Genomic DNA, 24027 nt, shown 5'->3' with positions numbered 1-24027 from the left:
GGGGCTCTGGGTGCCCCCACTCAGGGGTCACATGGGGGGGGGGGGGACCTGAGACCCCCACACAGCCCCCCTCAAGCACCCAATAGACCCCGCCCCCTCCCGGAGCCAACACCTCCAGCCTGGCCCCGCCCCCAGCCCTGGGACCGCCCCCCCTGCCCCACAGTGATCCTCCCCACGGGGATGCCCCACCCATGGGCACCCCCACCCCACAGGGACACGCCCTGCCCTTGGACAAGCAGGGTGGGGGCGGAGCTTGAAGGAAGGGGCGGGGTTACAGTGTGGGGGTGGTGCTTAAAGAAAGGGGCATGGCTAAACGAGAGTGGGCGGGGCCTACAGAAAGATGTTTGTGTGAGCTTGGAGATGGGGCGTGGCTAAATGTGACAAATAAAGGGGCGTGGCCAAGACGGGATGTAGTTTAAATGGGCGTGGCTACCGGGAGTGGGCGTGGCCTACAGAAAGGGGTTTGGGTTGGCTTGGAGAAGGGGGCGTGGCTGAAAGTGGCGGGTTGAGTGGGGAAATGGGCGTGGCTACAGCGGGTGGGTGGTGCTTGGAGAGGGGTGGGGCTAAAGGGGGCGTGGTTCAGGTGATGGGGTGGGGCAGGGCCCTGTTTTTCTGAAAAAAGAGGCAGATTTCGGTCTGGTTAAAATCTCACCATCCATCGGGTAGAAAAGGGGGGGGGTTGCGGGGGGCAGCCCCTCCCCCCACTTGGTTTTGGGGGTCCCGGAGGGGTCGGGGGGGGGGGGGAGGGGCCGAGACTTGGCACAAAAATCCTGGCAGCAGCGTGGGGGAGGGGCTGTACAATAGAAAACTGAGTCTCGGGGGGGGGGGGGGTGACAAAAAAGGCTGGGGGGGGGCACCCGGACCCCTGGGTCCCCCGGAGGGGGGTGTGTGTGTGTCCCCCGCCACCACCCCCACCCCCCAAAGTACAAAAGAGCTAAAAACACCGCGGGGGGGGGAGGGGGGGCTGGGTCAGAGGGGCTCCAGGGTGGCCACAGCCCTGGGGTGGCCCATGGGGGGGGCACTGGGGTGGCCCATGGGGGGGGCCCATGCCAACGGCCCTGGGGTTGCCCATGGGGGGACCCTGGGGTGACCCTGGGGTGGCCCATGGTGGTGGCACTGGGGTGGCCCATGGGGGGGGCCCATGTTGCCCATGGGGGGACCCTGGGGTGACCCCGGGGTGGCCCATGGCGGTGGCACCGGGTGGTGACCCTGGGGGGGGGGGGGGGGTGGCCCACGGTGTTGGGCCCTGGGGTTGGCCCTCAGTAGTAGCCCATGGGGGTGGCCCGTGGCGGGTGGCCAGCGGTGGCCGCGGGCTAGTTGCCGGCCATGCACTTGAAGCGGTTCTTGAAGAAGAAGAGGCGGTGCTTGAGGCGCAGGCTGTCGTCGCGGGCGGGGGGGTAGCGGTACCGCGCGTACTGCCGCTCGCCCTCGCTCCGCCGCCAGGGCAGCGCCAGCTTCGAGGCGTGATCCACCACCACGTCCTCGCAGGAGCCCACGTGCAGCACCCCCAGCCCGTCGATGAAGAATTCTGGGGAGGGGGGGGACACGGACACCCCCCAAAATGGGCTCAGCGCCGCCGTGGGGTCTCCAGCACCGCCACCTCCCCCCCCCCCAGCATTCCCTTGCTCTTCCCGGTGTCCCAGTTCTCCCTGCACCACCACCACCACCCCCCCCATCAGGACCCATCGTTTGGGGGATCCCCTTCCCCTCCCCAGGGGATCCCCAGTTCCCCCAGTTCCCCCAGTTCCCTCCCCAGGGGATCCCAGTTCCCTCCCCAGGGTCCCCAGTTCCCTCAGGCTCCCCCAGTTCCCTCCCCAGGGGATCCCAGTTCCCTCCCCAAGGGATCCCCAGTTCCCTCAGGCTCCCCCAGTTCCCTCCTCAGGGGATCCCAGTTCCCTCCCCAGGGTCCCCAGTTCCCTCAGACTCCCCCAGTTCCCTCCCCAGGGGCTCCCCATGTCTGAGACTCCCCAGGACCGCAGCGTTCAGCCCCCTCCTCTTCCCCGGGGGACCCCAATGTCTGAACCTCCCCCAAAAGGACACCCTACACCCCTCCCCCCAGCACCCCGAGACCTCACCCCCCGCCCCGGGACGCCCCGGCCCTCCCCCACCCAGGACACCCATGTCCCAACCGCCCGGGCACACCCCAGCCCCCTCCTGGGCCATCCCAGACAGACTCCCCCTCCCAGGATACACCCCCCACAGCCCCCCCAGGACGCCCTTTCCACCCCTGTTACCTCCAGGACCCCCCCAGCCCTTCCCCAGCCCCCCCCAGGATCCTCTGCCCACCCCCAGGATCCACCAAACCCCCTCCCAGAAACATCCCAGTGCCCCCCCGGACCCCCCTCCCATGCCCCCTCCTCCCGGGTCCCACAGAACCCTCCCAGATCCCCCCACAGACCATCCCCAGCCCCCTCTGACCCTGTCCTGGGCCCCCCAAACCCCTCCCAGAGACACCCCAGGATCCCCTGCCCACCCCCAGAACTCCCCAAACCCCTCCCAGGGACACCCCAGCACCTCCAGGCCCCCCAAACCCCCTCCCAGTGCCCCCCAGGACCCCCCTCCCATGCCCCCTCCTCCCGGGTCCCCCAGAACCCTCCCAAGTCCCCCCCACGGCCCCTCCCCAGGACCCCCAGCACCCCCCCCAGGACCGCCTCCCCCCAGCTCTCACCGAGGTGGGCGACGCGGCGCAGGCGGGGGTCGAAGCCGACCTGCCGGACCTTGTCGGTGCGGGCCAGGAAGAAGTTGACGACGCCGTCGGTGACGACGCAGGCGGGAAAACCGGCCAGGCGGTGGTGGAAGCCCGGCCGCGTGCGCAGGCAGTCGCCCCCCGCGCCGCCCCCCTCGACGCTCAGCCGCTGCCGGTACGTGGTGGTGTAGCCCGTGATCTCCCGCACCGCGCCCCCCACCTGCGGGACGGCACCGGGAGATGGTACCGGGCACCGAGACATCCCCGGGACCCCCAACAGCGCCCACCGGCACCGGGAGCGGAGATAGTCCAGCGGCCCCCAGCATCGCCCACCTGTGGCACTGGGAACCGGGATATTCCCAGTAGCCCCCAGCATCGCCCACCTGTGGCACTGGGAACTGGGATATTCCCAGTAGCCCCCAGCATCGCCCACCTGTGACACTGGGAACTGGGAACCACAATATTCCCAGTATCCCCCAGCATTGCCCACCTGTGGCACTGGGAACTGGGATATTCCCAATAGCCCCCAGTATCGCCCACCTGAGGCATTGGGATCTGAGATATTCCCAGTATCGCCCAGCATCACCCACCTATGGCACTGCAAATCAAGATATTCCCAGTAGCCCCCAGCATTGCCCACCTGAGGCACTGGGAATCGAGATATTCCCAGTATCCCTCCACATCGCCTACCTGTGGCACTGGGAATCGAGATATTCCCAGTATCCCCCAGCATTACCCATCTGTGGCACTGGGAACTGGGAACCACAATATTCCCAGTATCCCCCAACATCACCCACCTGAGGCACTGCAAATCAAGATATTCCCAGTAGCCCCCAGCATTGCCCACCTGAGGCACTGGGAACTGGGATATTCCCAGTAGCCCTCCACATCGCCTACCTGTGGCACTGGGAACTGGGATATTCCCAGTAGCCCCCCACATCGCCTACCTGTGGCACTGGGAACCACAATATTCCCAGTATCCCCCAGCATCGCCCACCTGAGGCACTGGGAACTGCAATATTCCCAGTATCCCCCAGCATCACCCACCTGATGCAATGAGAGTCAAGATATTCCCAGTATCCCCCAGTAGTGCCCACCTGTGGCACTGGGACCTGAGATATTCCCAGTACCCCCCAGCATCACCAGACCCCGCAGCGCTGCCCCGACACTGGGCACCAGCACCCTGGGAGCCACTGGGGGCCACTGAGACACCCCCAGCACTGGAGACGTGGGGCACTGGGATGGCCCCAGGACCCCCCTACCCGGCTCATGGCCCCCCCCCCCCCGGCCACCAGCACCCCACGGGTGCCCCCCCGCGCCCTTGGGTGCCCCCCCCGCACCAGGTCCAGGCTGGTTCTCTCCAGCACGTCCACCAGCTTCTCCAGGCGGGTGCGGGGGGTGAAGATGAAGTCGTCGTCCACCCACAGCACGTACTTGGTGGTCACCTGCGACACCGCCAGGTTCCTCCCGGCGAACCAGCCCTGTGGGGCCACTGTCAGTGTGTGCCCGCTGGCCCACGCCTGCCCCACGCCCGCCCCACGCCCCCCCATGGCCCTGCCATGTCGTGTGTCCCCCCCCGGGGAGCCACGGCCCTGCCAGCCCTGCTGCGTCCCCCCTCCCTGGGGTCCCCCCACAGCCCTGCCAGACCCCCCCGTGTGCCCCCTCCATGGGGACCCACCCTGTGCCCCCCCTGTGCCCCCCCTCTCCAGCCTCCCACAGCCCCATGGCCCTGCCAGACCCCCATGTGCCCCCACCCTGGGGTCCCACACCCTGCCAGCCCCCCCCACGCCCCCCTCCCAGGGTCCTGCAGCTCCATGGCCCTGCCACACCCCCCGTGTGCCCCCTCCATGGGGACCCACAGCCCTGCCAGACCCCCATGTGCCCCCACCCTGGGGTCCCACAGCCCTGCCAGACCCCCCCGTGTGCCCCCTCCATGGGGACCCACCCTCTGCCACCCCCGTGCCCCCCCTCCCCAGGGTCCTGCAGCCCCATGGCCCTGCCAGACCCCCATGTGACCCCTCCCTGGGGACCCACAGCCCTGCCAGACCCCCCCACGCCCCCCTCCCCAGGGTCCTTCAGCCCCATGGCTCTGCCAGACCCCCATGTCCCCCCACCCTGGGGTCCCACAGCCCTTCCAGCCCCCCCCACTCCCCTCCCCAGGGTCCTTCAGCCCCATGGCCCTGCCAGCCCCCCCCCCGCCACGTTCCCCTCTCCCCAGTTCCCAACCTCCCCATTCCCCAGCCCGACCCTGAGCCCCCCCCAGCGCCCCCCCCGAGGCCCCCCCACCTTGCCGAAGGGCATGAGGTAGTGCTCAAGGTGGGGGCCCTGCAGGGGCTCGGGGTGTTGGCTGTCGTCGGCCACCACGATGGTGACGGAGGGGTAGAAGCGGCGGATGCTGGCGATGAGCCCCCGCAGCTTGTCGTAGCGCAGGAAGGTCTTGGTGGCCACGGTCACCAGCGCCGAGATGTTGTACCCTGCGGGGGGGGCACTGGGAGCACTGGGAACTCCAGCACTGGGGGCACTGGGAGCACTGGGAACCCCAGCACTGCAAGAACTGGTACCCCAACACTGGGAGGACTGGGCATCCCAATACTGGGAGGACTGGGCACTCCCAATACTGCAGGACTGGGAACCCCAATACTGGACTGGGCACCCACGCTGGGAGGACTGGGAAACCCAATACTGGGAGGACTGGGAAACCACACTGGGAGGATTCAGACCCCCAACACTGGGAGGACTGAGCACCACAATACTGGACTGGGCACCCACACTGGGAGGACTGGACACCCTGGCACCAGTAGGACTGCACCCCTACACTGGGAGGACTGGGACCCCACAATGGACTGGGCACCCACACTGGGAGAACTGGGCCTCCCAACACTGGGAGGACTGGGACATGATGGCACCAGTAGGACTGAGCCCCCCAACACGGGGAGGACTGGGAGGACTAGGACCTCACACTGGGAAAACTGGGTCACCCTAAGACTGGGGGGACTGGTTTTGGGGTGCAGAGGGGGGGTCCCCGTGACTCACCTCCATCCCCGTCCCCGTCGCCGGCGGGGGGGGGCCCGTAGAGGCGGGGTGTGGGCGGGTGCCGGATGCGGATGGGGAAGGCGGCGGCGTGTCCCTCGGTGCAGAACTGCACTGGAAGGCCAACGGGGCGCTGGGTGTCCCGGGGGGCGACACCCACCTGCCTCAGGGTGCCCTGCACCCTCAGGGCCCCCCCATGGGGACGCGGGGGCACCAGGCCCGAGCTGGGCTGTGCCACCAGCACAGGGCAGGGACCCTCTGTGGCACCTGCGGGGCCAGCACCCACCCGGGTGCCACCCGCAGCACCCATCCACATCCGACCCATGGCACCCATCCAGGTCTCACCCATGGGACCCCAAAGACCAGCACCCATCCAGGTGTCACCCACAGCACCCATCCAGGTGACATCCATGGGACCCCAAAACTGAGCACCCATCCAGGTGCCACCCACAGCACCCATCCAGGTGACATCCATAGGACCCCAAACCCGAGCACCCATCCAGGTGCCACCCACAGCACCCATCCACATCCCACCCATGGCACCCATCCACATCCCACCCATGGGACCCCAAAGACCAGCACCCATCCAGGTGCCACCCACAGCACCCATCCAGGTGACATCCATAGGACCCCAAACCCGAGCACCCATCCAGGTGCCACCCACAGCACCCATCCAGGTGACATCCATGGGACCCCAAACCCGAGAACCCATCCAGGTACCACCCACAGCACCCATCCACATCCCACCCATGGCACCCATCCACATCCCACCCATGGGACCCCAAAGACCAGCACCCATCCAGGTGCCACCCACAGCACCCATCCAGGTCCCACCCATGGGACCCCAAAGACCAGCACCCATTGGGTCCCACCCGTAACGCTCACCCCGGTCCCATCCGTGACACCCACCCAGGTGCCCCCCGCGGGCTCCCCCCCCTCCGGCAGCACCCACCGATGTCGGCGGTGTCGGGGTGGAACTGGGTGCTGGTGTAGGTGACGAACTGGAGCTGCCGGTTCAGGTGGTCCCGGTGGGCGGCGGCCAGCGAGAGGTGGGGCTGCCCCTCCCCCCGCAGCTCCACGCCCTCCACCACGGCGGCCACGGTCAGTGTCCCCAGGGTGGCCGTCAGGTTCACCTGGGGGGGGCGGCATGGGAGCACCCACCGGGGCCCCCCTGCTCCCGGGGGGCTGCTCTGCCCGCGCAGGAGCACGCCCTGCCCTCCCCCTGCCCCCCCTGCCCGCCCCCTGCCCACTCAGGATCGTGCCCTGCCCACCCCTGCCCGCCCTCTTCCCCCCCTCTGCCCCCCCTCTGCCCACCCCTGCCCGCCCTCTGCCCCCCCTCTGCCCCCCCTCTGCCCACCCCTGCCCGCCCTCTGCCCCCCCTCTGCCCCCCCTCTGCCCACCTGCCCGCCCCCCCTGCCCGCCCCCTGCCCCCCCTGCCCCCCCCGCCCACTCAGGATCGTGCCCTGCCCGCCCCTGCCCCCCCTGCCCTCACCTGGTAGATTTTCCTGCCCGTTGCCTGCAGGCTGAGCCCTGCGGGGCCACAGACACGGGGGGGAGGTGAGCGGGGCCGGGGGCGACCCCCCAAACACCCTCGGGGGGGTGGGGGGTGGGTGTCACCCCCCCCTCCCCCCATAGCCCATCGTACCCCCCGGTGACCCCCCCCCCCCCACTCCCCTCCCTCGAGTCTGTGACCCCAGTGCTGCTGTACCCCCCCTTTTGCCCACGCCCCCCCCCGCGCCCCCCCGCGCCCCCCTCACCGGGCACCAGCACTGTCTGCAGCGGCCGCACCTCCACCCCCTGCGCCGGGTACTCGAGGGGGGAGTTGGCCCGAGCGATGAGCAGCTGCTCGGCCGGGGACTGCACCCTGCGGGGGGGGGGCTCAGCCGCGGAGCACCCTGACCCCCCACACCCCTGACCGCCTCACACCCCCCTGAGCCCCCCTCACACCCCCCCGACCCCCCCTACACACACCCCGACCCCCACACACACCCCTCTGACACCCACAACCCCCTCCCGACCCCCCCCCAACCCCCTGCCCCACACCAATCCCTGGGGTCCCCCACACACAATGCTGAGCCCAGGGGGTCCCCCCTTGCCCCACACCGATCCCTGGGGTCCCCCCATGCCCCACACTGATCCCTGGGGTCCCCCCCACCCAATGCTGATCCCTGGGGGTCCCCCCATGCCCCACACCGATCCCTGGGGTCCCCCCCTGCCCCACACCGATCCCAGGGGGTCCCCCCCTGCCCCACACTGATCCCTGGGGTCCCCCCCACCCAATGCTGATCCCTGGGGGTCCCCCCTGCCCCACACCGATCCCTGGGGTCCCCCCCACCCAATGCTGATCCCTGGGGGTCCCCCCATGCCCCACACCGATCCCTGGGGTCCCCCCCTGCCCCACACCGATCCCTGGGGGTCCCCCCCTGCCCCACACTGATCCCTGGGGTCCCCCCCACCCAATGCTGATCCCTGGGGGTCCCCCCTGCCCCACACCGAGCCCAGAGGGTCCCCTCTGCCCCACACCGATCCCTGGGGTCCCCCCCACCCAATGCTGAGCCCAGGGGATCCCCCCTGCCCCACACCGAGCCCAGGGGGTCCCCCGCTTCCCACCCAATGCCGAGCCCAGGGGTCCCATCCTGCCCCACACTCGTCCTGGGGGTGCCCCCCTTGCCCCCCACCCCTGGGCTTTTCCCCCCCACCCCACACTGACTCCCAGGGGTCCCCCCTGCCGCGGGGCCCCCCCGGCCCCCCTCACCGCAGCCGGTAGCTGTGGTACTCCCGCTCCCGCTGGCGCTGCAGCCGCTGCCGCTCGCCGGGCGCGAAGGCGCTGGCGAACTCCACGCCCGGGCCCTGCCCGAAGAGCTGCCGCTGGAGGGGCAGCGCCAGCCCCGGCTCCGCCGCGCAGGAGCAGCCGTTCCTGGGCAGGAGCCTGCGGGCCCCGGTCACCCCGCGGCCAGGGCCCGCGCACCCGCCACCGGCACCCCCGGCCACCACCGGCACCGCCTTGGCACCTCCTTGTGGCCCGCCCTGGCACCTCCTTGTACCTTGTCACCTGCCCTGGCACCACCGGCACCGCCTTGGCACCTCCTTGTCACCTGCCCTGGCACCTCCTTGTACCTTGTCACCTGCCCTGGCACCACCCGGCACCGCCTTGTCACCTCCTTGTCACCTGCCCTGGCACCTCCTTGTACCTTGTCACCTGCCCTGGCACCGCCCGGCACCACCTTGTCACCTCCTTGTCACCTGCCCTGGCACCTCCTTGTACCTTGTCACCTGCCCTGGCACCACCCGGCACCGCCTTGTCACCTCCTTGTCACCTGCCCTGGCACCACCCAGCACCACCTTGTCACCTTCCCTGGCACTGCCCGGCACCACCCAGCACCACCTTGACACCTCCTTGTCACCTGCCCTGGCACCTCCTTGTCACCTGCCCTGGCACCGCCCAGCACCGCCTTGTCACCTTCCCTGGCACTGCCCGGCACCACCCAGCACCACCTTGACACCTCCTTGTCACCTGCCCTGGCACCTCCTTGTCACCTGCCCTGGCACTGCCCGGCACCGCACAGCACCACCTTGTCACCTCCTTGTCACCTGCCCTGGCACCACCCAGCACCACCTTGTCACCTCCTTGTCACCTGCCCTGGCACCTCCTTGTCACCTGCCCTGGCACCTCCTTGTACCTTGTCACCTGCCCTGGCACCGCCCGGCACCACCTTGTCACCTCCTTGTCACCTGCCCTGGCACCTCCTTGTACCTTGTCACCTGCCCTGGCACCTCCCAGCACCGCCTTGTCACCTCCTTGTCACCTGCCCTGGCACCTCCTTGTACCTTGTCACCTGCCCTGGCACCACCCGGCACCGCCTTGTCACCTCCTTGTCACCTGCCCTGGCACCACCGGCACTGCCTTGTCACCTCCTTGTCACCTGCCCTGGCACCTCCTTGTACCTTGTCACCTGCCCTGGCACCACCCGGCACTGCCTTGTCACCTCCTTGTCACCTGCCCTGGCACTGCCCGGCACCACCCAGCACCGCCTTGTCACCCGCCCTGGCTCCTCCTTGTCACCTGCCCTGGCTCCGCCCATCACCACCCATCACCACCCAGCACCTCCTTGTCACATGCCCTGTCACCTCCTTGTCATCTGCCCTGGAACTGCTGGCACCACCCAGCATCTCCCTGTCACCATCTTCTCATCCACCCTGGCCCCACCTTGTCACCCACCTGCCACCACCCACCACTCCCCTGTCACCTGCCCAGCACCACCCAGTACCACCCAGCACCACCTTGTCACCTGCCCAGCACCACCCTGGCACTGCTTTGTCACCCACCTGCCACCACCCATCACCCCCTTGTCACCCACCCAGCACCTCCTTGTCACCCGCCCTGGCACCACCCAGCACCACCTTGTCACCTGCCCATCACCACCCTGTCACCATCTTCTCACCCATCTGGCACCACCCTGTCACGTCCTTGTCACCCACCCTGGCACTGCCTCGCCACCCACCTGCCACCACCCACCAACACCTTGTCACCTGCCCTGGCACTACCCAGCACCTCCCGGCCACCACTGCCACCACCTTGTCACCCACCCTGTCACCTGCCCAGCACCACCTCGTCACCTGCCCTGGCACCACCCGGCACCACCCAGCCACCACCGGCACTGCCTCGTCACCTGCCCTGTCACCACTTTGTCACCTGTCCTGGCACTGTCCAGCACCACCATGTCACCACTTTGTCACCTGTTGCCATCAAGGCAACAGTCACCCACCCTGGCACTGCTTCATCACCCACCTGCCCCCACCCACCACCACCTTGTCACCTGCTCTGTCACCTTCTTGTCACTCACCCTGCCACCACCTTGTTACCTGCCCTGGCACAACCCTGTCACTGTCTTGTCACCCACCTGTCACTGCCTTGTCACCTGCCCAGCACCACCCTGGCACCTCCTCGTCACCCACCCGCCACCACCCACCACGACTCTGTCACCCGCCCTGTCACCGCCTCGTCACCCACCCAGACGCCCCCCCGATCCCCTCCCCAGGGTGCCCCATCCCCGTGGATGTCCCACCCCCCCTCACCCTGGGGCGCCCCCACCCTGGCGAGCCCCGGATTCCCCACCCTTGGCTGCCCCCCCCCCATGGGTGCCCCCACCCTGAGGTGTCCCCAGCCCCCACCCATGGGTACCCCCCACCCATGGGTGCCCCCCCTACTCCACGAGGTGCCCCCCCCATGGGTGCCCCCACCCTGAGATGCCCCCACCTCAAAGGTGCCCCCCCCACCTCCACGAGGTGCCCCCCCCCGCCCCCCCCCGGGTGCCCCCCCCCATGGGTGCCCCCCCCCGGGTGCCCCCCCGCCGGCGCGGGTCCTTACTCCATGACCTCCTCCTTGAGGCGGAAGGGGACGTGGGGGTAGGAGCGGGCGGGGGGGGGCAGGGGGGGGGGCAGCAGGCGCGCGGGGGAGGGGCGCCGCAGGTCCACGCTGGGGGGGCCCTTGGGGGCCCAGAGGTGCAGGTAGAGGGCGGCCAGCGAGGCCGTGGCCAGCAGCAGCAGGCAGAGGGGGCGCTGGGCCCCCCGCATCCTGGCACGGGGGGGGCTGCGGCGGGACCCGCGTCACCCCCTGCCCCCCAGTGCCAACCAGTGCCCACCAGTATCCCCCAGTGCCCCCCAGTGCCAACCAGTATCCCCCAGTGCCCCCCAGCGACCCCCAGTGCCAACCAGTATCCCCCAGTGCCCCCCAGTGCCAACCAGTGCCCCCCAGAGACCCCCAGTGCCAACCAGTGCCCCCCAGTGCAACCCCACCAGTACCCCCCAGTGCCAACCAGTGCCCACCAGTACCCCCCAGTGCCCCCCAGTGCCCCCCAGTGCCAACCAGTATCCCCCAGTGCCCCCCAGTGCCAACCAGTGCCCCCCAGAGACCCCCAGTGCCAACCAGTGCCCCCCAGTGCAACCCCACCAGTACCCCCCAGTGCAACCCCACCAGTACCCACCAGTGCTCCCCAGTGCCAACCAGTGCAACCGCCCTGGTGTCCCCAGCACCTCCCTGTGCCCCCCAGTAGGAACCAGTGCGAACCCCCCAGTGTTCCCTGCTCCTCCCAGTGCCACCCAGTACAATCCAGTACCCCCCAGTGTCCTCAGCACCTCCCAGTGTCCCCAGCTCATCCCAGCATCTGCCAGTGCTCCCAGTGCAACTTGGTGCCCCCCAGTGCAAACCAGTGTCCCCAGCGCAACGCAGTGCCCCCAGATCCTCCCAGCACCTCCCAGTTCCCCAGTGCGAATCCCCCCGGTGTTCCCAGCTCCTCCCAGTGCAACCCAGTGCCCCCAGCTCCTCCCAGTATTCCCAGTGCAATCCGGTGCCCTCCAGTGCCCACAGCTTCTCCCAGTGCTTCCCAGTGCAGCCAGTGCAAACCATCTCCTCCCAGTGCCCCCAGCACCTCCCAGTGCAAACCAGTGCCCCCAGTGCAATTCAGCCATCTGCCAGCAAATCACCATGCCCCCCCCAGTCCCCCCACCACATCCCAGTGCCCCCAGCACCTCCCAGTTTCCCCAGTGGCCCAGTGCTCCCAACACATCCCACTGTTCCCAGTGCACCCCAGTGCTCCCAGTGCCCCTCAGCGCTTCCCAGCATCCCCAGTGCAAACCAGTGCCCCCAACACCCTGCACTGCCCCCAGACCCCCCAGTACATCCCAGTACTCCCAGTCCCCCAGTTCAACCCAGTGTCCCCTTTTAGCTCCACCCATATGGCTGTACCCCCTCCACCACACTCCTCAATGCCCCCCAGTGCCCCCCAGTGCCCCCCAGTGCCCTCACCTCGGGGCGGGCGAGGGTCCCGGTGGGGTCGGGGTGGGGGCCGGGGGTCTCAGCCCACGCTCATGGCTCTGCCCCCCGCGACACCGGCCTGGGGAAGAGGGGACGGCCTCAGGGGCGGGGGGGGGCACCCCCATCCCCCCCTGCTACACCCAGCCCCCCTCACCCCCCCCAGGGACACGGCCGCAGCCGGGGATCCCCCGGACCCCCCCCCGGCGGCTTTGTTCCAGAATGGGGGGTTTAAAGGGGGGAGCAGGATGAGAGGGGGGGAACAGGCGGGGGGGGCGCACGGATCTGGGGTACAGAGGGGCCGGGGGGGGCGGGGTGTTTGGGGGGAACGCGGGGGGGCAGGGGGATGTTGGGGGGAGCGGGGGGAGGGTCAGGAGATGGGGGGGGGTGGGGGTGTCCCGGGCTGGGGGGTGCAACGGGGCTGGGGGATGCGGGGGGGGGGGGTTATGGGGGTGTCCGGGGGTTCGGGGGGGCCCCGGCGGCCTTGGGAGTGCCGGGGGGTGCGGGGGCCCGGCGGGGAGGCTCGGGGGGGGCGATGTCGGGTCCGTGGGGCGGTGGCAGCTGCCACCTCCCCCCCCCCGCGACATGTCGCGACAAGGGCGGGGGCCGGGGGGCGCCGGGTGGCTCCGGCCCTACCTGGCTCCGCCGGCGGGTCCCGGCGCTCCGCGGCCGCGCACCGGCACCGGCAGCGGGGGGGGGGGTGGGGGGGGCGGGGGGGGCAGGGCGCCCCCGGCGGCCCCGGCCGGGAACGGCACCGCCGCAGCCCCGGGAGGGGCGGGGGGAGCTTCAGGGGGGGGTAGGGGGAATTAGGGGGGGGGGGGGGGGCACAAAGAGGGGAGGAGGCGGCCGCCGGTGTCACCGTCGCATCGGGCCTGGCGGAGGTCGGGCCTGGAGTCGGGGGGAGCAGGGATCAGCCCCCCCGCGGCCCCCCCCGGATCGGCGGGGACTCCGGCTGCCACAGGCCGGCTTTGTGCCCACGCGTGGGCTGCACAACGGCCCCATTGAGCCGGGGGGGGCGCGGGGGGGGGCCTGGGCTGCCTGTGCCCTGCCTGCACCCGGGGGGGGAAGGGGGAGCTGGGAGGATGCTGGGGGGGGACTGGGGGGGGCGACTGGGGGGGTTGAGAGGAGTTTGGGGGCTGCTGAAGGTCCTGGAGGGGGCTGGGGGGCAGGTTGGGGGGTGCTGACGGGCTGGGGGGAGGTTTTGGGGGTGTTGGGGGGAGATTTAGGGCCGCGGGGGGGGGGGGGGGGGGGTGCGCATCAGGGAGTGTCGGGGCACGGGGCGGGGGGGGCCGTAGGGAGATGGGGGGTGCAGGGGGGATGCAGGTGGGGTGCAGGGGGGTGCTGGGGGGGAGGGGGGGCCGGCTGCGCCCCGCTCGAACCCGGGCCCACGGCGGGGGGGTCTCGGGGAGGGGGGAGCGAGAGCGGGGGAGGCCCCCGCGGGTGCGCGCCCGGGGCTCCCACGCGCGGCTGCCGCCGTGTACGCGGGGGCCTCACCCTGGAGCGGGGCCGGGCCCCCTCCTCCCGGCTCCGGTAATCACGTGATATCCCCCCCCGCTTTCGGGATGCTCCTGCCTCCCTCCGCCAATCAGGCCGCCGGGATCGCCTGCATCCGGCTCGGCCAATGAGGAGCCGGCAGAGGCGCCGCCGCCCTGCGCCTTTAAGAGCCCGGCGTGACGTCGTCGGCGCCGGCCTCACCCCTCTTGGCGATTGGCTGCTGCTAGCGCTGACTCAGCCCAATCGCCTCACCCCGGGGCGGGGCCTCCGCTCTCCCACGGCGGCCTCAACCCCGGCTCCCTCAGCGCCGGGCCGCGGCCAATAGGAGGCGCGATCAGCGCTGATGGGCGGGCAGGCGGCCCAACCGCGACGCGAAACGCCGGTGGGCGGGGCGGGCGCGGGGAGGCGGCGGGGCGGAAGTGGCTGGGCGGTGGCGGCTGGGGGGGGGGGGGGAAGATGGCGGCGCGGCGGGGCCCGGGCCCGGGGCCAGCGCTGCTGCTGGTGCTGGCGGTGCTGGGCCCGGGGCGGCCGCTGCGGGGGGCCCGCGCCGCCCTCAACCTGCAGGAGCTGAGCGAGCTCAAGTACGGCCTCGAGATCCTCGCCGAGCCCGTGCTGGCCGGGCAGGTGGGACGGGCACGGGCCAGGGGTCGGTCCGGGGTCGGGGGCACCGGGCAGGTGGGCCGCGGCGGGGACGGGGCCACCGGCACCGCTCTGGGGACTCTACCGGGGCCGGGGGGCACCGACCCGCCGTCGTACCGGGAGGGAGGACGGCAGTCTGGGGTCCCGCCGGGCGGGGGCACCGAGCCAGGGCCCCGCCGGGGTGTGGGAACTGGCCGGAGGCGCTGCCGGCGTTGGGGACACCGGGCTGGGGTCCTGCTGGGGAGCGGACACCGGGCACGGGAGCACCGTGCTGGGGGCGAGGGCACCGGCCCCCGTTACCGGGGTGGTACCGGGACTGGGGGCGCCGGCCCGGGGGTCCCACCGGCGGCGAAGGCACCGGTCTGGGACCCTCCCGGGGACGGGGGCTCCGCCCTGGGCTCGCCGCGGGATGGGGCCGTCGGGCCGGGCACTGGTGGGGACGGTGGCACCAGCCCGAGGTGGTGGCGGGGGCATTGGCCCGGGGTGGGGGGACCTGTCCGGGGCCGTCCCGTGGCGGGAGGTCGCTGGGCCTGGTTGCGGGGAGCACGGGGGGAGCAAACGGGCTGTGACCGGGCCAGAGCCCTGACTGGGAGGTATCAGCACCGGGGGGGGGGGGGGGTGTCGCTGGGCGTGCCTGGGGATTGTACTGGGAGCACTGGGACTGGACTGGGGTGGGGAGTGGGGGTGTCCTGTACCTCTCTCACCTCCTGCTTGTCTCTGCTGAGCCGCTCCCAGCAGCTGCGGGGCGCAGCCAGGCCTGGGGTGTCCCCAGGGCGATGGGGACCCCCCCAGCACCCTCCTGGCGCTCGGTGGGGCCGCGACTTCCGCGTGTGTCCGCAGCAGCTCGGCGCTGGCTGGGCCTCGCCGTGGAGCAAAGGTCTTTCCCCTTGGTGACAAAGGGCGGGGACTGGTCCCCACCCCGCGCCTGGTTCCCCACATTTGCAGCAGGGAGGGGCCCCCCTCACCCCTCCCCCGGGCAGCTGCTGGCCGTGTGGCCTCGGCTGCTGCCCCACGCAGGGTGGCATCGGGCTGTCGGGTGGGAGCAGCCCCTCAGGGGTGGCGGGGGGGTTCAGCCGGGACCCCCCTGCCCTGACAGCTGCTGAGGGCGTGGGGTGGCAGCGCCAAGGTTGTGCCCGTGTCACAGCCCGTTACCGGGGAGAAACGGAGGCGTTTGCGGGGGGGCAGGGCTGCGGTTTGCCCTGATTTCCCTGGTAGAGGGAAGTGGCTGCCAGGCTCCATCTTGACACCGCTCGCCTGGGCTCCTGGGGCCCTCGTCTGGTCCCTGGGGGACCCTGAGAGACGTGTCCCCCCGCTCCCCAGCGCCAGACGGAGGATGTGGTGACGGTGGCATCCAAGTTCAAGCAGCGCTATGAGTGTCGGCTCCCGCCCGCGGCCGTTCGGCGCCAGCCCGACCCCGAGGAGGAAGCGCAGCTCTACAACGGCTCCGGCGTCGCTGAGCTCCTGCGGCCCATGGCGGCTGCGCCGTGCCTCGTCAAGGTGGGGGGGGGCAGTTAAAGCAGTGGAGGGGGGGGTCATCCTACACCCATCCATCCTGATGTCGTGGTTTTTCCCTGACTTTTCCAGACCAAGGACTGGTGGACGTACGAGTTCTGCTACGGGAAGCACATCCAGCAGTACCACGTGGAAGGTGCCGGTGTCACCGGGGACGGGGGAAGGGGCTGGGAGGGGGAAGGGGCAGATTTTGTGTGTCTCTGACCCCCTGCCACCCGTTCGCCTCTCGCCACAGAGTTGGAGATCAAAGGAGACATCCTCTTCCTCGGCTACTACCAGTCAGCGTTTGACTGGGACGATGAGACAGCCAAGGTCTGGGCTTCCCCCTCTGTGGCGTCACCGCCATCCCCTCGCTCAACCCCGTTACAAGCCGGCAGCGAATCCCCAGAGGTCCCTGTTTGTCCCCCCCCTCTCCAGGCCTCCAAGCAGCACCGCCTGAAGCGCTACCACAGCCAGAACTACGTCAACGGCTCCCGCTGCGACCTGACCGGCCGAGCCAGGGAGGCTGAAGTGCGGGTGAGCCCTCGGCGCGGGTGACGCCAGCGCGGGTGACGCTCACGGTGTCCCCACGGTGCCGCCGCCTGACGCCTCTCGCCACAGTTCCTGTGCGAGGAGGGAGCTGGCGACTACATCGCCCGGGTGGACGAGCCGCAGTCGTGTTCCTACGTCCTGACCGTCCACACCACCCGCATCTGCCACCACCCCTTCCTGCGCCCGCCCGCCGGCGCCGCGCCGCAGCCCATCCTCTGCCAGCCGGCGCTCAGCCCCGCGCAGTACGTCGAGTACGTCCGCGCCCAAGTCTGTGAGTATCGGGGGGGTGGGGGGGAAATCCAGGCCCCCCCCGGAGGTGACACGGGGTCCCCTCTGTCCCTCCAGCTGACACCAAGCGGAAGGTGGAGGAGATCTCAGAGGAGCTCAAGACGCTGGACACGAGGCTGTGGAGCGAGAGGGACGCGGAGGCCCCCGCTGAGCCGCTCCAGGGCCCGCCGGCGGCTCACGGTGACGGTACAACCCCCGTGTCCCATCCTCACCCCCTGTCCCCACCCCACAGCGCAGCCACTGCGGGCATTTGCCGGCCCAGGCGGCGTCCCCGGGGCTGCCCGGTGCCAGCCATGCCCGTCCCCTCTCCCGTGCCAGCCACACCAGGGGACGAGCCGGGCCCAGCCAAGGAGGCGGCTTTTTGGGAGCGGGTGCGTGAGGTGACCGGCAAAGGTGGTGGCCAGCAGGACAGCACCGGGGTGAGTCCCTTGGCCGCTTCAGGGACATCCTGATGGCCACCGGTGAGGATGAGCAGGGTGGGTGTCACGTTAAGAGGAGCCGTTTTGGGCTTCGTCACCCCGTTTCCTCCCTGCAGGCAGAGGAGCTGTCCCCAAAGGCAGCCACTGGCCGGGCAGCTGGTGAGTCCCCAAGGAGGTGGCCCACAGTGGCCTCTCCGTGTCCCCACACGTATGCCGTGGACCTTCTCCATCCCTGTTCTTCCCGCCTGCCTGTTGTGGTGGTCGCTTTGTAGATACACGGAAGAAAATCCATTTCAAAGTGATCAGGAGCCCCGGGGACCTGCTCCAGTTCATTGAGGAGCTGAAGGAGAGCACCAAGAAGGTGGGGGACAACCCACGTCTCACCTCGTGCCCGCCTGCGGCGGGGACGGGCCCCTCAGGCAGTGTCTCCCTGCCTCAGTTTCCCCGTCAGCACCGAGGGTTGTTCACGAGAACCTTCCCCCTGCCTCCAGGCCAAGGAGAAGGCGAACGAGGAAGAGGAGGAGGAGGAGGAGGAGGCAGCAGCGGCAAAGGCTTCCCCGGATCCCCCTGTCTCTGAGGAGCCTCCGGTGGGTGAGAGGGAGCGACCGGAGGAGGAAGAGGAGGATGAGGAGGAAGATGGAGACCTGCTGGGTGGCTTCGAGAAGGAGCTGGAGGCCGTCCTGCTGCCCCGCGAGCAGATGGCGCAGCTGAAGGAGGAGGTGAAGACGGAGATGGAGAAGGAGTTCGACAACATCATCAACGAGGTGGGACACGGCCCTGGGGACCCCCTGACCGTGCTGGGGACCCCCCCGTGACCCCCCCCCGCTCCTTGTCCCCCGCAGGTGGAGGATGAGTTGGAGACGGAGGGACTGAAGGGGGAGTTCGACCGTAACCAGGCGTCCAAGTCCTTGGCCTCCACCCTCAACCGCCTCATGGACAAGCTGGATGGGGGTGGCCCTGGCCCGGGGGGGGAGAAGGAGGAAGAGGAGGGGGCCGGGAGGAAGGGCAGCCCCGTTTCCCCACCTGACGGGCGGGTGAGGGTGCGGGTGAGCAGGATCGGGCCCGGCAGCACCCGCCACCGGGACCCCCCCCGCCAGGAGATGGGGCGGGACAACCCCCAGCTCCACCACATCGAGAGCGAGGTCCGGGAGCTGCTGGCCAAGGAGGGGCTGCGGGCTGAAGGTAGGGGTTGGGGGGGGTGTACAACTTGGGGGAACCCCCCCTGTCGCCCCCCCCGTCACCCCCCCACGTCCTCCTTTCCCCAGGGAAAATCGAGATCAAGATCGTGACCACGGGGGGGGGCGACGAGGATGACGCGCACTGGCTGTCGGAGGAGGACACCAAGAACCTCAAGGAGATTTTCTTCAACATCTTGGTGAGTGCCGGGGGGGGGGCAGGAAGCTGAAGCACACAGCGAGGGGGGGGGGTGTCCTGCCCCCCCTCCCTCTCCCCCCAGTCCCCCCAACATCCGTGTCCCCAGATCCAGGGCACGGAGGAGGCGCAGAAGGAGCGGCGGCGGCAGCAGGCGCTGGAGGACAATTACCGCTTCGTCTGGGGGGGGCGGGACGAGCCTCAGCCCCCCGGTGACTCCGAGGACCCCGATTTCTGACACCCCCCTCCCCAGCCCCACATTTTGGGGTTTTGACACCCCTCCCCCCCTCTCCACCACCTCCCACCATCCCTGGGGGGTTGGTGCCCCACGACACTGCCCCCCCCAGCCCTGGCAGTGCCCCCCCCCCGAGCAAGGGGGGAGCTTGGACTGTTTGGGGGGAGGGGGGAAAACTCACTGTGCCCCCCCATGGCGGGGGTGGGAGGGCAGAGAGCCCCACCCCGAGAACAGGCACATTTGTGACATGAATGATCTGGGAAGGGGGGGTGGGGTGTGATTGGGGGGGGGAGGTGGCAAAGGGGGGGATTTTGATTTGGGGGGGGGTGGGGGGGATTCCCGCTGTTGCCACTGGAATCATTTTTGCCCCCCCCCCCCCCTCCCTTCCTGGGCCGGGGGGGCACTCTCTCATAATGAGATGTAACCAGGTCGTTAGGCCTCTGCCCCCCCCCCCCCCCCTTTTTATCAATAAACCAGGATCTGCCCCAGCCTGTGGCCTCTGCTTGCCCCCCCCAACCCCCCCCATGGCCATGGCTGTGACCCCCCCCACCCTGGGTGTGGAATCGGGGCAGAGTGGACGAGGCACACAGCTCACGGGGGGCCCCACCCCGCTTCACACCCCAACAGCGTGGTCAGCAACGTGGCCCGCCCCCCCCCCCCCCCCCCCCCCCCGTTGCCCTTTGCCCTTTCATCCTGCCCGCAGGGGCAACTGCCCGGCCCCGAGAGGGCCACCGTTCTCCTCGCGTGGCCACTGTTCTCCACTTGTGGCCGCCATTCTCCGTGCGTGGCTACAGTTCTTTTAGGGCCACCGTTCCCCGCAGGTGGCCACCGATCTCCACGCGTGGCCGCGGCATCCACCCCACAATGCCTGTGGTACCCCCGTCAGTGGCCATGGTGGCCCTACGCCCCCCCTGCGTGGCCATGGTGTCCCCCCATAGACATGGCCCCTGTTCCCCCATGCGGGACCACGGTGGCCACGATCCCCCTCGCCTGGCCACGGCCCCTCACATGTCACCAAGGTCCCTCCTGTGCTTGACCGTGGTGTGTCGTGTCCCCCCCCCGGCCGTGACGTTCCCCCCACGCCGTGTCCCCAGCCGTGGCCACGGTGACCTCCTGCTGCCTGGCTCTAGTAGCCCCTCGATCTGTGGTCACAGTGTCCCCCCCTGCGTGGTCCATGGCCAGCGGGTACCCCGGGGGGGCCACCAAGGAGGGGGGGTGTGGGGAGCAATCTGCAGTGCCCCCCACCCTACTCGGGGAACCCGGCCAGAGGCCACGGTGATGGGCTCAGGCTGTCGGGGGGGTGGCCTCCAGCCCCCCCCCCACCGTGGCACCAATGATGGGGGGGGGGGGCAGTGGGTGTCTGGTGCCCCCCCTCGCCTCCCCCAGCAGCCCCCCCCCCCCCGTTCCCACACCCCAACGCTATCACAGCCCCCCCTCCCCTGGGACAGCTGCTCTCGGTGGCCACCGCTGGGCACTTGGTAGCCACAAGGGCTGGTTTGGGCGTCAGGGACAGGGGGTGGGGATGGTGCCCCCCCCCGCGCTCGCGGGGGGGGTGGGCAGTGTCGCAGCTGCCCACGAGTGAAGGGACCCGCACGGGTGGGGGTGGGACGGGGACGCAGCCCCCTCCCGGCGTGGCCCCAGCGAGGGCCCGGGGCCGGGGGGGGTGCTGTGGGTGCTGCCGTGTGTCCCCCCCGTGGAATCATCGCGCCCCCCCCGGTGAAAGCCGTTTGCCCGGGATGGAGCAGCCGGTTCCTCGTTTGGGTGCGTCCGGGCCACGTGGTGCCGCCGCCACCGTCACCGCCGGGGCCACCGCGGGGACTCGGGGTGCAGGGGCCGGGCTGGGGCTGCCCCCCCCGGGCTGGGCAGGATCGGGACACACACCCCCCCCAGCCCCCCCCGGGCGGTGCTGGACGGGACGGACGAACGGGACCGCAGAAGGTACCGGATCCTGCAGGTGGGGTGGGGGGGACATGGGGGTCCCTGAGGGGTGCGACATCCCCCCACACACCAGCCCCGGGGACCCCAAATGCCCTGGGCCCACCCTCTGCCTCCTGCCCCCCACCATCATGTGTCCCCCCCAGCCCACCCCCCCGTGTGGTCTTAATTAGTGGCTGGTAATGAGATGGGCTGGAATTGGAGGTCCCTGATCCGGGGGGGGGGGCATGATGGGGCAGGGGCTGGTGGCTCTGGGGGGGGCTGGAGTGGGGGAACAAGGGGCCGGGAGGGCGTGGGGGGGTCTCGGAGGGATGGGGGGGTTGGTGGCTTTGTGGGGGCCGCGGGGGGACACACAGGAGGGGATGGGGAGTGATGGGGGGGGGTCACAGAGGGACACGGAGCTGGTGGCCTGAGGGGGGGGGCAGCGCCGTGGACAGGGTCCCACTGCCATGGGGGTGGGCAGCGGCTTTGGGGGGGGCTCAGAGCCCACATGGTAGGGGGCAGGGGGGAGATCCAGCCATCCAGCCCCCCCTGGAGAGACGGTCCCCTCCTGTCCCCTCCTGCCCCCTGTCCCCGTCTCCCCTCAGCCCCCCCCGGGACGTCGCAGTGGGGCCATGTGGGGCTGGCACCCACGGGTGCCCTGGTTTCCCCTGGGCTTCGCCGTGGGGCTGGTCCTGGGGGGCAGCGTCCTGCAAGGCCTGTGGCCCCCCCCGACGGCCCCCCCCACGGCCCCCAGCATCGTCCAGCGCAGCCTCGACCAGCCCACGGGTGAGTCCCGGGGTGGCCCCCGGGGTGGGGGGGGTGGCGAGTCCCGGAAGCACAGACGGACACGGACAGACAGACGGACACACCCCGGGGCTGTGGGGCGACCGCTGGCGGCTGCGGGGGGGGGCGACAATGGGGGGGCGGCTCTGATCTGGGGACGGGGGGGGGAACAGTGCTACCTGTGCGGGGAGCTCTGACGTGGTGACGAGGGACAGAGGCTGGTGGTGGCTCCTCTGAGCTGGGGACAAGTCTGGGACCTGCTGGGTGGTGGCAGGAGCTCTGACGTGATGAGAATTATGGGATGGCGTGGCTGGTGGTGGCACCTCTGGGCTGGGGACAAGGACGGGACAGCGTGGTCCCTGCTGGGAGCTCTGAGCCAGCGGGCAGGACGGGACCTTCCTGCCGGTGGTGGGAGCTGCAGCCCCGGGGAAGGGAGGGGACAGTGCGGCCGGTGGCTCCGTCCCTGACCCAGTGACAAGGACGGGGCGGCGTGGCGGGGGGGGGGTGAGACCTCCGAGGTGGTGGCACAGGACCGTGTCCCCGTGGCGGGAGCTCGGAGCTGGTGAGCGGGGACGGGGCAGCGCGGCCGGCGGGGGCAGCCAGGGACGGGTCCCCGCTGGTCCCTCAGCCCGGGGGGGGCCGTGGGGTGTGACGTCCCCTCCCCACCGTCCCCCCAGTGAACAGCAGCCAGGCCCAGGCGCTGTACGAGCGGGTGCGCATCCTGTGCTGGGTGATGACGGGACCCCGCACCCTGGAGACCAAGGCGCGCCACGTCCGGGCCACCTGGGCCCGTCACTGCAACGTGGCCCTTTTCATGAGCTCGGAGCCGGACCAGCGCTTCCCCGCCGTGGGGTTGCCCGTCCAGGAGGGTCGGCACCAGCTTTACTGGAAAACCATCCGCGCCTTCCAGTACGTCCACCGGCACCACCTGGGCCAGGCCGACTGGTTCCTCAAAGCGGACGACGACACCTTCGTGGTGGTGGCCAACCTGCGCTGGCTACTGGCCGGCCAAGCCCCCGAGCGCCCCGTTTACTTCGGCAAACGCTTCAGGCCCTTCGTCAAGCAGGGCTACATGAGCGGCGGGGCCGGCTACGTGCTCAGCAAGGAGGCCCTGAGGCGCTTTGTGGCCGCTTTCGCCTCCGGCACCTGCACCCACACCAGCGCCGTGGAGGATTTGGCCCTGGGCCAGTGTCTGGAGAAGGTGGGGGTGGAGGCGGGCGACTCGCGGGACCCGCGGGGGCTGGAGACCTTCCACCCCTTCCCGCCCGAGCAGCACCTCACCCAGCCGCTGCCCCGCGGCCGCTTCTACCCCCAGTACTCCTACTACCCCGTGCGGTGGGTGAGTGAGGGACCCCCCGCCCCCGGGACGCCCCGTGGCCCCCACATCCCCCATCCGGGTGGCCCCAGCGTCCCCCAAGTCCCCTCAGTGTCCACCGAGTGCCCCGCCCCCGTGACCCCTCTGTGTCCCCAAACTCCCACCCGTGTCCCCCCCATCCCCTTCCGCATCCCTGACCCCCAGCCACGCCCCCCAGCCCACTCAGTGTCCCCCCCATCTCGGTGCTCCAGAAGGTCCACGTCGGCCCCACCCTCTCCCACAGGCCCCGCCCACCGAGCCACACCCACCCATGCCCCGCCCACCCCCTCCATGCCCTGTGCACCCCCCTAAGCCCTGCCCACCTCCAAAGTCCCCCAATGGGCACTACCCACCCGACCAAGCCACACTCATTTCATTTGCATACAGACCCCATCTACCTGTTAAGCACCGCCCACTACCCACTCACCTGCCTGCTCCCTGCTAAGCCCCACCTACCTCATTTGCATCCCTGCCTGGGCCCCTTCCAATCTCCGCCCACCATATTAACATACAGACCCCGTCCTCTCTCCCTGCCCCCATTGCTCAGCCCCACCTCATTCTCCTTTGCACCCCGCCCCCCCCACGAGGCCCCACCCCCTTCTGGCCCCACCCCTCGAGGCCCCGCCCCTCTTATGCCCCGCCCCTCTTCCCACAGGCCGCTGCCTGCTGCTCCGACCTGTCCGTGTCCTTCCACTACGTGAGCGGGGAGCAGATGTACGCGCTGGAGTACCTGACCCACCACCTGCGCCCCTACGGCTACCGGCCCCGATACCAGCCCCCCCTGCCCCCCAGCCCCCCCTCGGCCCCCCCCGGCCGCCCCTGAGCCGCCCCCCAGCCCACTGTGGCACCCTGGGGCGTGGGGCGCTGGCACTGAGCCCCCGGCATTGCTCCACTGGCGTGGACCCGCAGTGTGGCTCCTTGGCCCCGAGCCGTGGCACGGGTCCGTCAGCCCCATCG

The 24027-nt window shown here is 70.5% G+C and overlaps 3 protein-coding genes across 8 annotated transcripts; 2 read left to right on the top strand and 1 right to left on the bottom strand.

The window, feature by feature from the left end:
* Positions 1 to 848: 848 nt before the first annotated feature.
* B4GALNT1 (beta-1,4-N-acetyl-galactosaminyltransferase 1) lies at positions 849 to 15974 on the bottom strand. 5 transcript variants are annotated; one of them, XM_074929482.1, is made up of 12 exons: positions 15356 to 15974; positions 12522 to 12609; positions 11085 to 11306; positions 8472 to 8645; positions 7474 to 7580; positions 7209 to 7246; positions 6669 to 6849; positions 5720 to 5830; positions 4973 to 5160; positions 4027 to 4167; positions 2669 to 2906; positions 849 to 1528 (listed from the first exon to the last, which is right to left on the bottom strand). In XM_074929482.1, the coding sequence occupies exons 1-12, from the start codon at positions 15597 to 15599 to the stop codon at positions 1314 to 1316; spliced, it is 1947 nt and encodes a 648-aa protein (XP_074785583.1). In that variant the 5' UTR covers positions 15600 to 15974; the 3' UTR covers positions 849 to 1313. The 5 variants fall into 5 exon arrangements, with proteins under 5 accessions (XP_074785583.1, XP_074785585.1, XP_074785588.1 ...); XM_074929484.1 differs by having other exon boundaries at positions 15365 to 15974; XM_074929487.1 differs by lacking the exon at positions 15356 to 15974 and adding an exon at positions 14022 to 14033 and having other exon boundaries at positions 851 to 1528.
* OS9 (OS9 endoplasmic reticulum lectin) lies at positions 14473 to 19299 on the top strand. 2 transcript variants are annotated; one of them, XM_074929481.1, is made up of 14 exons: positions 14473 to 14645; positions 15981 to 16157; positions 16245 to 16308; positions 16408 to 16484; positions 16590 to 16688; positions 16773 to 16974; positions 17049 to 17177; positions 17310 to 17410; positions 17527 to 17569; positions 17683 to 17771; positions 17902 to 18174; positions 18253 to 18592; positions 18676 to 18785; positions 18915 to 19299. In XM_074929481.1, exons 1-14 carry the CDS (start codon positions 14478 to 14480, stop codon positions 19017 to 19019), a joined length of 1977 nt encoding a protein of 658 aa, XP_074785582.1. In that variant the 5' UTR covers positions 14473 to 14477; the 3' UTR covers positions 19020 to 19299. The 2 variants fall into 2 exon arrangements, with proteins under 2 accessions (XP_074785582.1, XP_074785581.1); XM_074929480.1 differs by having other exon boundaries at positions 18891 to 19298.
* A 581-nt stretch (positions 19300 to 19880) lies between these two features.
* On the top strand, positions 19881 to 23893 carry LOC141971815 (glycoprotein-N-acetylgalactosamine 3-beta-galactosyltransferase 1-like). Its single transcript, XM_074929410.1, has 4 exons — positions 19881 to 20201; positions 21539 to 21719; positions 22394 to 23055; positions 23726 to 23893. Exons 1-4 carry the CDS (start codon positions 19881 to 19883, stop codon positions 23891 to 23893), a joined length of 1332 nt encoding a protein of 443 aa, XP_074785511.1.
* The last annotated feature ends 134 nt before the right edge of the window (positions 23894 to 24027 follow it).

This window comes from Athene noctua, chromosome 30 (genome assembly GCF_965140245.1).
Source record: "Athene noctua chromosome 30, bAthNoc1.hap1.1, whole genome shotgun sequence".
NCBI lineage: Eukaryota > Metazoa > Chordata > Aves > Strigiformes > Strigidae > Athene > Athene noctua.
The sequence above is the reverse complement of the archived record's forward strand: the minus strand, read 5'-3'. Positions and strand labels throughout refer to the sequence as shown.